Source organism: Microtus oregoni, unplaced genomic scaffold (assembly GCF_018167655.1).
Source record: "Microtus oregoni isolate MIOR12 unplaced genomic scaffold, Mior012 000099F_ref0000060, whole genome shotgun sequence".
Classification (NCBI taxonomy): Eukaryota; Metazoa; Chordata; class Mammalia; order Rodentia; family Cricetidae; genus Microtus; species Microtus oregoni.
The window spans coordinates 591,659-604,640 of record NW_024544712.1 but is presented as its reverse complement, the minus strand read 5'-3'; the positions used below and the strand labels follow the sequence as shown (position 1 = coordinate 604,640).

General features: G+C 38.5%; 1 protein-coding gene across 1 annotated transcript in view; it reads right to left on the bottom strand.

The window, feature by feature from the left end:
* LOC121443097 (histone lysine demethylase PHF8-like) overlaps nt 1-12,982 on the bottom strand; it is a 107,417-nt gene that overhangs the window by 44,615 nt on the left and 49,820 nt on the right. The window contains exons 13-18 of the mRNA XM_041644783.1: nt 11,171-11,473; nt 10,331-10,431; nt 3,459-3,637; nt 2,939-3,024; nt 2,135-2,268; nt 1,197-1,507 (exon numbers count right to left, since the gene is read on the bottom strand). Coding sequence (XP_041500717.1) covers nt 1,197-1,507; nt 2,135-2,268; nt 2,939-3,024; nt 3,459-3,637; nt 10,331-10,431; nt 11,171-11,473 — 1,114 coding nt within the window. The remainder of the gene's footprint in view (nt 1-1,196; nt 1,508-2,134; nt 2,269-2,938; nt 3,025-3,458; nt 3,638-10,330; nt 10,432-11,170; nt 11,474-12,982) is intronic.

The following is a 12,982-nucleotide window of genomic DNA, read 5'->3' as shown; positions in this document are numbered from 1 at the left end:
AGATGGTTTAGTGGTTAAGAGCATTGGCTGCTCTTCCAGAGAAACCAAGTTCAATCCCCAGCACCCACATGGCAGCTCACAGCTATCTGTAACTCCTGTTCCAGGGGATCTGATGCCCTCATACAGACATACCTGCAGGCAAAACACCAATGTACATAAAAATAAAAAAAGAAAGGTAGCCAAACTGTAGAGCTACACACTTTAAACAAATACTCTGTCTACATATATCTACACGTAAGTTATATGAACAAAACAAAAGGAAACTGGACTCAGAAAGAAGAGTATCAGGCCTAAGGAATTTTGTTTTGCTCTAGTGTTTTAGTCTCAAAGAAAATTAATTATATCTATATAAATTCTATATAATTTTTAAAATAATAAAAGAAAAATCCATACTATTGTTATCTACATTATATAAACCAGTGCTTTATTTACTACACTACTCCAAAAAAATCATCCTTTTAATGACTCATCATTTTAGGACTTGTTTCTTAAATATGCAAAGTTTAAAGAAGGCCATTTTAGTTTTCCATCAATACTTGAAGGGAACTGATTCCAGAATGTCCTCCCTCACCAACCCAAACCCATGTGAGTTTAAGTTCCTTATATAAAATGGTATGGTATTCGCATATGCTCTATATGCCCTTCATCGTGTATACTTCCAATGTAAATAATTATACAAGTTAGAAGAAAATAGAAAGAAATGCATCTGTACATGTTCAGTATAGATGTAATTTTTCTATGTATTTTTGATTTGTAGATAAAACCATGGATGTAAAATGCTCAGCTATAGAGAATTGATGGTATATACCGTCACAAAAAAACGAACTGGTTAACATAGAACATTAACAATACAGATGGTGACAGTCAAATAAGGAAGAGAGGAAAAGAGTTAACTAGAGTGAAAGATGAATAGTACCAAACCAGATGACAGCTAAATATAAGAGAACTAACTATACTATATTTGAGGACTTCCCATGATTAAGTCACTAAGGGCCTAGTGTGCAAAGTAAGTATAATTTCTAATTCTTACAACAACCTAATACCCATTTTACACAAGAAAACATGTCTCAGAAAAAGGTCACATCTAACTTAAGGTAAGCTCTGTGTTCAACAGGCTGTCTTCTCTTGGAGTTAGGACTGGGACTGGGCTAAAGGGAACTCTTTCAATCTAGCCCCATATGCTAACACATTCTTACTATACTCAGCATCCTTGAAGCATGCTCCCAAGCTGTCTTGCTCATCGAGACTGGCATTCTCTTCCTCCTCGCTTTCGTTTCTCCAGTATGCTGGCCTCTTGATGGGCCGCTTCCCTGGGGTACGCTGGGAAGCGGGACTGTTAGATGCAGTGCCCAGCCCACTGCTGGAGCTCCCACTGCTTCGGTCTTGCCCCCCGGTCCACCAAGCCTGCAGGCTGGAGGTAGCTGGTGAGGATGATGAGGACTGCAGGTTGGCCATACACAACATGCCCTGGATGGCCTCTTGAGTGCTGGGGGAGGCTGGGGCCTCACTGTAAAGGACAGAGGAGAAACACTGGGGAAGTTATTCTAGTCAGAAGAAACTGGTTGTAAGAACACTCAGGGAGGAAGAACCACTACGGCAATTAAGGTGTTACAAAGGCAAGAACCATCCATGGTTAAGAATGAAGATAATATTAAAAACTATTTTCATGAAAAGCTAGTTTTGCTTCAAGTCTCCCTGAAGACAAGCAATGAAGGTAGAAAAAATCTATTTTTCATATATGCTACATTACTTCCTTTTTTATTAACAATTCTTTCTATGACTCTCCCTGGCCCATTTTCAATGTACTTAAAGTTGATTTTTCTTCAAATCTACATATCCTGTCACTGCCAGATCTGAAGATTACCAGGATAGTTTTTGCATCCATATTATTCTTTCAGCTAAATGCCCGTGTTAATTGTCTGTTTACTTGGTTCAGTAAGTTGCGCATGGTGGTATATCCCTGTAATACCAGAACTTACTTGGAGGGAAGGCAGAAGGACTAGAAGTTCTAGACCAGCCTAAGCTAAATAAAGAGACCCTGTCTCAAAAACCCAAAACAAACAAAAGTGCTCAATAAGTGCCCTAGCCATTTGGGTGGTACTCTTTGATAGTTTGGAAAATGGAGATTACTCACGTGAGGGCAGCATAGTCAGGTCCCCCCACCTGCCTGCTGGCCTTAAGTAGATCAAGAATTCCACCAGCTCCACTCCCATTCCCAAGCTTGCTGTCAACCCCTTCCACCATGTCCTCATCTGTTGTATAGTCCTCCTGTTAAGGAAAGAGCATACTGCTTCAATTGTACAGGGCAGGTCTGGTAAGTTTCCAATACAAGGTTGACAGTGTAACGTCTAATATCCTAAATGAACACCATTTATTATGCAGAACATTTTTCCTTTTATTTTAATCTTTACAGCATCTTTGTAAAAGCACTTTAACTCTTATTTGACAGGTGAGCAATGTAGGGATCAATGAAGTAAAACAGTCGGTGAAAGAACATATCATAAACTTCATGGGCAGAGGCAGGCGGATCTCTGTGAGTTCGAGACCAGCCTGGTCTACAGAGCTAGTTCCAGGACAGGCTCCAAAACCACAGAGAAACCCTTGTCTTGAAAAAACAAAACAAAACAAAGAAAAAAAACAAAACTTCAAATCAGATAGATACTCTCCTTGTTAAGTGATAGTTAACTATTTTTTATTTATTAAAAATTTTTTAAAAATTTAAATAAATAAATGGAGGCATTTATTGGCTGGTCACAATAGCGTTCAATTTAATTTATTGTAGTACTGGATTTGAACCCAGTGCTTTACACATGCTAAGCAAGTGCTCTACAGTGAAGAATATCCCCAGCCTGCATGCAATCTTTTATTTTGCAAATATTTCAGAAATTAAATGTATAATTACCTTTGTACCTTGACTAGATACACGACATGTTCCTACCTCAATGTCAAACTCAACTTCTCCAGGTTCACGAATACGGTTGGGGTCAGAGCAAGGCTTTGCTCGGGGCAACTTCCGGGGAAATTCTAAAACACAATGCAATATATTAGTAGGAGGCTAAGATTATGATGTCTGAGCCAAACACTCAAATGAAAGAAGAATGTAATTTTTGTCAGGTATGGTGGCATACGCCTTTAATCCCAGCACTTGGGAGACAAGAGGCAGGAAGATCTCTGACTTCAAGACCAGCGTGATCGACAGGAAGTTCCAGGGTAGCCAGGGCTAAACAGAGAAACCCTGTCTCAAAAAAAAAACCACCCAAAACAAAGAAAACCCCATAAATAAATTAATAGATGGGTGTAAATTAATAATGGGTGGTTTTTGAAGTAATAACCACCAACAAACAATTCAGAGAGATGAGGCACATTAGAGCCTGGTAAATCAGAAAGCCAACAAGCTCAAACCAAAAACAAATGTGACATGGCAGGCAGGGCAGGAAAGAAATAGAACAGAAACATACTTGATCTTATGATCAGGCTCGCCTTTTCCTTTCCCAGTCTCTCATCAATCTGCAGCTCATCATCTGAATCCAAGTTAAATTCACCTCCCATGACTTGTCCTGCTACCAGCCTTGCACTGTCTACCTTCTTTGCAATTTTGGCTCTCCGAGACTTGGATATGCTCTTTACCCTCTTGGTACTACAAAAACAAAGAAATGAACATAAAATGAGTCATGTCAGATATTATCATGGTAGGGCTAAAAGTATGGATCAATGGTAGAATGCATGCTTAACATATGCAAATCTCTGGCCTCAGTCCCTACTCATGGCTTTCCCCAAAAGGCAAAATTTCCCTAAGTGTTTATACAGTATAATCATCAAAATCTACCATTTATTTTTGTAAAAAAAAGACATATATGAGTACTGTATTTACATAATTTCTACTGTATGGTAGAGATTCCCACCCTCCCCAGTTCCTCCCATGTACCCCTACTCCCTGTCAAATTCATAACCTCTTCTTGTCACTTATGTGTTGCAATAACATATATATATGGATATGGATATGTGTGTGTGTGTGTGTGTGTTGTGTGTACATATACATGTAAATATAACCTACTGAGTTCATTTAGTACTGTTTGTATGTTTATATATTTTGGGCTGAACAGATGTGACTGGATAACCTATTAGGTGCCTTATTCCTGGAGAAGATTGACTTTCCCTTGCCTGTAGCTCTTCACCTAGGCATGAGACTTTGTGAGATTGCCACCGTTCATGTTGGTATGACAACTGCGGTGGCCACTGTGCATGTCTTGTTTAGAGGATCGTATTAAGAATAGATTCTCAAAAATTATTAGCCAGGCAGTAGCAGAGCATGTCTTTAATCCTAGCACTCTGGAGGCAGAGGCGGGTGAATCACTGCAAGTTCAAGGTCAACCTGGTCTACAGAATGAGTTCCAGGACAGCCAAAGCTATATACAAAGAGAAATCCTGTCTCAAAATACTAAAAAAAATTATAAATATAAATGATCAACTGTTCTTAGAACCAACAAATACATTGTGTGTATGTACATGATACTGTCAAAGAATAAATGATTTTTAAAAACTTGACATGTAAAGGAAGGACCTAAAATAGAAAACACCTCTTAAAAAACACTGAAGGACTTAAACTACTCAGTTTCAAAACTTATGATAAATTGAGGCACTATTAAGATCGGCATAAGAATAGACATATACACTGGCACACAGTTGCACACCTTTAATCCTAATACCATGAAGGCAAAGGCAGGCAGATCTCTGTGAGTTTGAGGCCTGCCCTGCTTGGTCTATGTAACAAGATCCAGGGCATCCAGAGTTATAAAGTAAGACATTGTCTGCTGGGCAGTGGTGGCACATGCCTTTAAACCCAGCACTTGAGAGGCTGAGGCAGATCTCTGTGAGTTCAAGGACAGCCTGGATCACAAAGCAAGTTCCAGGACAGCCAGGGCTACACAGTGAAACCTTGACTCAAAAAATAAATAAATAAAAACAAAAACAAGAAACAAAACAACAACAACAATAAAAAATGTCAAGGTAAAAATAGTGGCACAAGACTGTAATTTCAGTACTTAGTGACTGAGGGCAGGAGGAAGAGTACAAGACCAGCCTAAGCTACATAGCAAGATCCTGTCTCAAAATAAAAAGAAACAAAGAAAAGAGGAAGAGAGTAATGTCAAACATTAAAAACTATTTGCAAATCATTTATCTAGTAAAGATTTGTACCCAAAACATTTAAAGAACTCTTAGATTCAGTAATTAAAGTAATTTCAAAGCAATCAAAAGATCCAAATACATTTTTCTCCAAAGATAAGATACAAATGACCACAATGAGACACACAAAAATATATTTTAATCACTAGGTAAACCATACTGAGTCAGATATGGTGGGACATACCTATCATCCCAGTACTCCAGAAGCTAAGGCAGGAGGATAATGAATTTGAGGTTAGCCTAGGCTACAAAGAAAGACTCTATGTCCAAAAAATCTTCTGATTAGTTTTGATAACATGGATACATCTGTAGCAGGAAATTATGCCATGTGAAACAAGCCATACAGAAAAAAATGTATGATCTGACTTTTATATGGAATCTTAAAAAAACCCAGAAATTTCAATTAGAGTACAGTGATGGTTATGAAGGATAAAGTGAGTTGGGAGAGATATTGGTTAAGAGGTATAAGGCTGCAAAACTACATAGAAAGAGTATGTTCTAGAGGTCTTATTGAATATTTAATCAACAATATTGCCCTGCACACTTGAATCTTTCTAATTCTATAAATAAATGTGTTAATTATTTTGAGGTTAGTAATAATTTCACAATATAGGTGTATTATAAAACATTACACTGTACCCATTCACTATAAAAATTTGGGGATTAAGGATGTAGCTCAGTCGTACAGTACTTTGTTTAGTATGCATGAAGCTCTGGGTTTCACCCCAACAGCTAAAAACAAAACAAAACAAAACATTCCCACAACCTTTATTTAAAAACAATATACAGGACTGGACAGGTGGCTCAGCAGTTAAGAGCAGCTGCTATTCTTGTAGAGGACCTGAGTTTGAATAGCAGCACCCATGCCAGGTAACTCATAACTCTAGCTCCTAGGGATCAGATGCCCTCTTCTGGGTCTACAGATACCTGCACATATACAGACACATGCACAAGAAAAATATAAAAAGAAATGTACAATGAACCTAGCATGGTAGTACACTTCTGTACTCCTAGGATCTGGGAGGTGGAGGTAGAAGAATTAGGAGCTGAAGGCCAGTTTCAGCTATAGCATGACTTTGGGGCCTGCATGAAAACAAAGAGATTCTGTCTCAAAAATATTTTAAAATGACAGAAACAACGACCAAACCACACATAACTAGAAAACAATGAAGTGCATGCATCATCAAACAAACCACATCTCTTAACTCTAAAACCAAGTGTCAAGTGATTCATACAAAATACACAGGAGAGCCAGGTAGTGTTTAATACCACAGGTGCAGGCAGATGTCTGAGTTCAAGGCCAGCCAGCCTGGTCTACAGAGCAAGTTCTAAGACGGTCAAGGCTACACAGAGAAACCCTGTCTCGAAAAACCAAAAACCAACCAAAGAAAGAAACAAAAAATAAACAAAATCCACAGGAGATAGAACTTTATGATTGCTGGTCTACAATGTAAAATGACACACACATACACTTCGGTATAATTTTCAGCCATTTCTTGAATCCAAAATACACATCCACATAAAAACTTGTACATGGGACTGGGGAAATGATTCAGTAGGGATTCAGATTCCCAGAACCTGTGTAAACACCAACAGGACCTGTAATGGCCAACCTGTAATTCCCAGATGCAGGGAACATAGACAGGGAAATTTCCAGAGCAAGCTGGCTAGCCAGAAGCTGAAAAGGAGAGCTTCCAGTTAAATAAGAGATCTTACCTCAATACAAAATGTGAAGAGTCACTGAAGAAGCCATCTGATATTGTTAAGCTTCCACATGTGAATGTGCACAAACATGCACATGTACACATAACACACACATACATATGCAAAACCAAAACTTTTTAACATAATGTTCAAAGCATTATTATTCATCATTGCTTCTAGCTCAAAGTAGAAGCAATCCAAATGATTATAAAATAGTGAATAAACAAAATGTGTTATATCCAGAAAAAGGAATATTATTCAACAAATGAACCAAGTAATAATGGTTCTTTGCTGTATTATAAATAAATCTCACTAAGTGAAAGAAGTCAGAATATGATTTCATTTATATGAAATGTCTAAAAAAAGCAAATCCATAGAGATAAATATATTAGTAGTGATAAAGATAGTTTTAGCCTAGAATAAGAAGGATAAGAAATATTCTAAAATTGAACTATAATGATAACTGGATTAGTCTGTAAACTTACTAAAATCCACTTAATTACATACTTGAGAAAGTTAATTTATAGCATGCAAACTACTAATAAGTATTATCTTTAAGAGTTCTTTTTATAGAAGCTCAGAAACTGGAAAGAATAAAAAGGAAATAGAGAAGAGATCAATCAATAGACATAATGTTATTATTGTCTCATCAAATGAGTAACTTTTGGTATTCTGTGGTATAACAGGATGAATATAATTAACAATAATGCCTTATATATCTCAAAGTAGTACAGAATGTGCTCAAAAATTTTAGAACATTGCCAAGTTAGTCACTACCCAATATTACATTGTACCTCATAAATATATACAAATACTCTATGTTAATAAAAATACACAGATACATGCAAGGCATGGTGGCACACTCCTTTAATCCGAGCAATTGGGAGGCAGAGGCAGGTAGATCTCTGTGAGTTCAAGGCCAGCCCAGTCTACACAGGGAGTCCTAGGCCAGCAGGATAATGAGAATCTGTGTGTGAGTATGTGTGTGTGTGTCTGTCTTTCTGTCTCTCTGTAACATATGTGTATATGCATATATATTTATACAAATAATATATGCAAGACATATGCAAAGGGAATGGAAAACACATAAGTAATTTAGATTATCCTGTTAACACATGGTAAATGATTTTAAAAAGCAAAAGGGAATGTTTCTAGTAAATCAGAACATTCATATATTTAGCAAATAGCTATTTGGCCAAAATGTCTCTCAGTGAATTAGTTCTTATTAGATTGACCTACTTTCTAGCTCATAGAGTTAATGTTAATAGAGAGTCTGTCACACAGCAAAGACTCAATAATGACAAATAGTATAATTAAACTCTCTGGTTCACAGTTTTCACATGTATAAAATGGAAGCAATAAACTTACATTGAGAACTATAAGGATTAAATAAAATAATGTATATAAACAGCTAAGATAGTCTGACACATAGCAGCTACTCAATAATATCTATTTATCATCTAATTTTCTGGTTTTTAATCATGAAAAATTTAAACACATACAAAAATTTAAATATATAATAACCCCCACATATCTGTCATACTGCTGAATTTTAAGATTTCTGATATACAGCCAATCTTATTTCATCTACACATTACTGCAATATATTCAATTTGGAAAAGATATACTTTATTCACAAATATTTCAATGGTCTCTCAGTCCATTTAATAACACCTGGCAGCTGCAGCAGGTTAACGGAAATAGCACAGGTATAAGACTAGGGAGGGCACAGAGATCTCTTATACTGTATCCTCCTAGTCATTATAATTGATCATGTAAGACTCAACAATTGTCCTCCTCAAGAGACCTGCCAGCTCTGAAAACAGGCAGAGTTCAACATTCTCTTCAATATTACTCTTTAACTAATGTATTATCACATTATGGGCAGCTCTGCTGCTTTAAGATTCTACTCTTTTCTCTTATTTTCTAGTCTAGTAGACCCACGCTCCATTCTTTTTAATTCTTTAATACATGGGCTCTATTCTAAAGAAACGCTATAATTTATTTAACCTATGCTGTTGAACATCTAAATAATTTCAGGCACATATTACAAGGACACAGGATGCACTGAAAATTTCTTCTTATACATAGGTACAAAGAATCTCCATAAACTGAATTCTTATGCATTAAATTATAAAAGCGTATTTTATAAAGTATGTTCTTGAGCTAGCACAATGGCACAGCAAGTAAAGGTCCTAGGTACACAAAGCCTGAAAAAGTGAGTTTGATTACCTAAACTCACATCAAAAGGAAAGAAAGGATTCCCAAAAAGTTGTCCTTTGACCATCGCACCCATGTCATGGTATCCCTGTATGCACTGCCCTTGACCCCTACCCCTCCATACACAAATAGTGAATAAAAATTAACCAAAAAGCCCCTATGTTCTTTTGTTTGTTTTTCAAGACAGGGAGGGTTTCTCTGTGTAACAGTCCTAGCTATCCCAGAACTACTCTTGAGGACTGGCCTCAAACTCAGAGATCCACCTGCCTCTGCCTCCCAAGTACGGAGATTAAAGGCATGTACCATCACCAGACGGCTTAGCCCCTATGTTCTGTTGTTATTTATTTTTATTTTATGTATATTAATGTTTGGCCTGCAGGTATGTATGTGGATCACACATGAGCCTGGTTCCCACGGAGATCAGAAGAGGATATCAGATTCCCTGGAATGGGAATTATGGATGATTGTCAACTACCATGTGGGTACTGGAAATAGAACTGGGGTTCTCTGTAAGAGTATTAAGTGTGGACCGTCTCTGTGGCGCCAGAGGGACTGGTCTATTGGGAGCTCACCAAGGCCAGCTGGACTGGAACTGAAAAAGCATGGGATAAAACCGGACTCTCTGAACAATGAGGACTGATGAGAAGCCAAAGACAATGGCACTGGGGTTTGATCCTACTTCATGTTCTGGCTTTGTGGGAGCCTAGCAAGTTTGGATGCTCACCTTCCTAGACCTAGATGGAGGGGGGAGGACCTTGGACTTTCCACCTGACTGCTCTTAGGTCTGGAGAGGGAGGAGGAAAGGAGTGGGGGGAGGGGGAGTGGAGTGGGAGGAAGGGGAGGGAAATGGGAGGATGGGAGGAGGCAGAAATTCTTTTTTCCAAGAAAAAAAAAGAATAAAATGTGGCTCTTTAAGAACAAAAAAAAAGAGTAATAAGTGTGCTCTTAACAGCTGAGCCATCTCTCCAACCCAAACCCCTGTGCTCTTAACCTGTATACTCACTACCACTAATTATTTTTACTAGTAGTTCTACCATAATAATTTGCTAAAATTAGACCTCTCGCCCATCCACCATAACTCCTGAACAAAGTAAATATCTATTAACAGTTGGATATTAGTCTAAATACTGTTCTTCCCTCACCCATGTCCCAACTTCCATGTCTACATGTTAATTGTCACTGGCAAGCTCAGTTATCTCTGTGTTTCCTTTACCCATCTTACCTGCCATTGGCCATCAACAGGGCCAGTGGGTTCTCACTGCCATCAAGGTCCATGTCTGGTGAGTCATCTGATTCATTCAAGCAGGTACCCGTGATGTTGAACTGTAGAAGGAGGAGGCTCAGTTGTCACCAGTCTGAGACTCCCAGGTAAATCAAGATGGCCAGTTCCCTCTGGTTTTACTGCAAAACTGTCAAAAACCCTCTGAACCAAGGCCTTCTGATATGCTTGTCCCCAACCCCCACCTCCAACAATTACAGGAGTAGGAGGTTGAGAATATATAGTTTGCTTGGGGAAAACATATTAGCTTGTGAAACATATACCCTAAAAAAAGAAGAGGGTACCATTATTAGATACCCACAGAGGGCAACATAATATTGAGACAAAGTGAAACCCTGAAGGAAGAGATAAGGACCTGTTCAAGATTCTAACTCTATAAATAACATTCTCAGATCTCATTTCCCATCTCAATATACCAAGATTCAACTCAAGTGTCATGTACCTGGAAAAGAGCTCCTGAGCCTTACTTAGATAGAATCAACCCCCTTCTGTGTCTCAAAATCCCATATATACCCTTGCTTGTGGCATCCACACTTTATTTCATTCATTTGTTTTTATGCCTTTCTTATTAGCCTATTAGCCTTTTGAGTTCCATTCACAGCACCTATCACAGTGCCCAGCACAGAAAATGTCTCAATAAATACCTGTTAAGTGAGTGGAACTGGTAGCCAAACACCAGGGACCCTAACAGATGAAAACAGAACAGGATAGCCTGCTCTTTTGAAATACTGCTCTTCCAAGGGACCCAAAAGGGTTGGGCTGAACCCATGGGTCAGCACCCACCTTTGCTTTCTGGGAAGAGCCTGTCTTCAGTGCCTGATGACTGTATGGGTCCATGAGATTATAGCTCAACTGGCCAGCAGGCCCCAAGGCTGAACTCTCCTTGCCCTTTCGCTCTGCCTTCTTGAAGATATTCTTGGACTTCAGGCCTTTCTTCTTTGAACCACTTTTGGAAGGCAGTGACAGCCTGGACATGGATACTGAAGTGGAATGGGCTGGCCTGGTTAAGGGGATGGAGCCAGCTGGGAAGATCCTCTGCAGCCCAAAGATATTGCTCGTCTTCCCAACGTTCTGTTGGAAGATGTCCTACAAGAGTATTAGTACACGAGGGGGTTAGAGCTTACTCAAGGGTTCTCTCTATGGTAAGAGCAGAGGTCTGTTCCCAGCACTAATGGTACTGCCATAACTGAAGTGGCTTACACAGGTGCTCCACATATGCACACCCCTTCTTCTATACAGTGAGTCATCATAAATTTATTGGGTGGCATTTCTTTACCCAGCCATTGACAAGTAAAGAGAAGACGAGCAAAGAAAAAGCCCAACATTACTGTCAAAACTGGAGGGAAAAGACTCCAAGATTAGCTGACACAAAATAAAAAATAATCAAGCACTTATCTGTGTGGTTCAAACTCTATGGACTATAGGGCTTTTGAAGAAAAATCTTAGTCTCAATTTTGGTACCAGCTATCCCTGTGACCTTGGCAAAGTTATCTGATCGAACAAGCTCTAGAGCTTGTTTGCTTAGCTATATAATTAAATGTCAATACTGAAAAGGTGTTTTTCAAAGATGTTCTGTGGTTTCTTTGAGCATCCTGGGAGAAATCTTGGGGACTGGTGGTATGTGGAAGGCAGATGAGAGGAACAAGGGGAGCTCTAGGTCTATGACCTTTATCCTATTCAAAGCAGCTATGCTTTGATTTATTATATAAATTGGCTTCCATACAAAATCTTATTTGGACAAAAAAGGATTCCATTATTTTAAAATGTTAGAAAACTAATGAACAAGTTATGTTGGATCCCATGAGTTTTGTTCTAGCCAGCCCAATGTTCTGCATGTACAAAATTGGGTTAAGAACTGGAAACAATATAGTCCTTTGACTGACTCCTGAAAGGTTTTAGAAGGTGAAATGGAGAAAAATGAGGTAGGATGTAGATACTGTAGACTATGCTGTAGATAGTACAACATGCTACAAGTAGTGAGGCCAGAAGTGCAACTTCTAGAAGCAAACCACCCTGTAGCATGAATACACATACATGCACAATAAAAGAAAAACAAGAAGAGAAGGGGAAAGGAAGAAGGGAGGGAAAGACAGACACACAGACATCTCTTAGGCACTAAATACAATTGTACAGATCCTAACACAACTTCAACATCCTCAAGTCCAATTTTCCTCTGGTGCCTCTGCTACTTCACCAGCCCACACTGAGTTTTCTCTTTGCTACAAAGTCTATTAATAACAAGACTCATATTTATTGAGTAATTACTCTGCCAGGCACTGTGCGAGGAGCTCTATATTACCTCTCAATTCTACCAAAGATCTGAAAGGATGGTAGAGTTATTCCTTACTTTAGAGATCAGAAAACCGAGACTCTGAAAGGCTCTTAAGTGAAAGAATAGGAATCAGAACCCAAGCTTATCTGAGTTTCTTACTACTCTGTTTCCTGCCTCATGGTATATGCCACCTGTTGAAACATTCCTTTTTAATCATTTTCAACCTGAGGTTGTCATTTTGTAGAATTCAGAGACAGAAACAAAATATTAAAAGGAACAACTACAACTATGGTTCACCATTAGAAATTATGTGCCAACTGCAT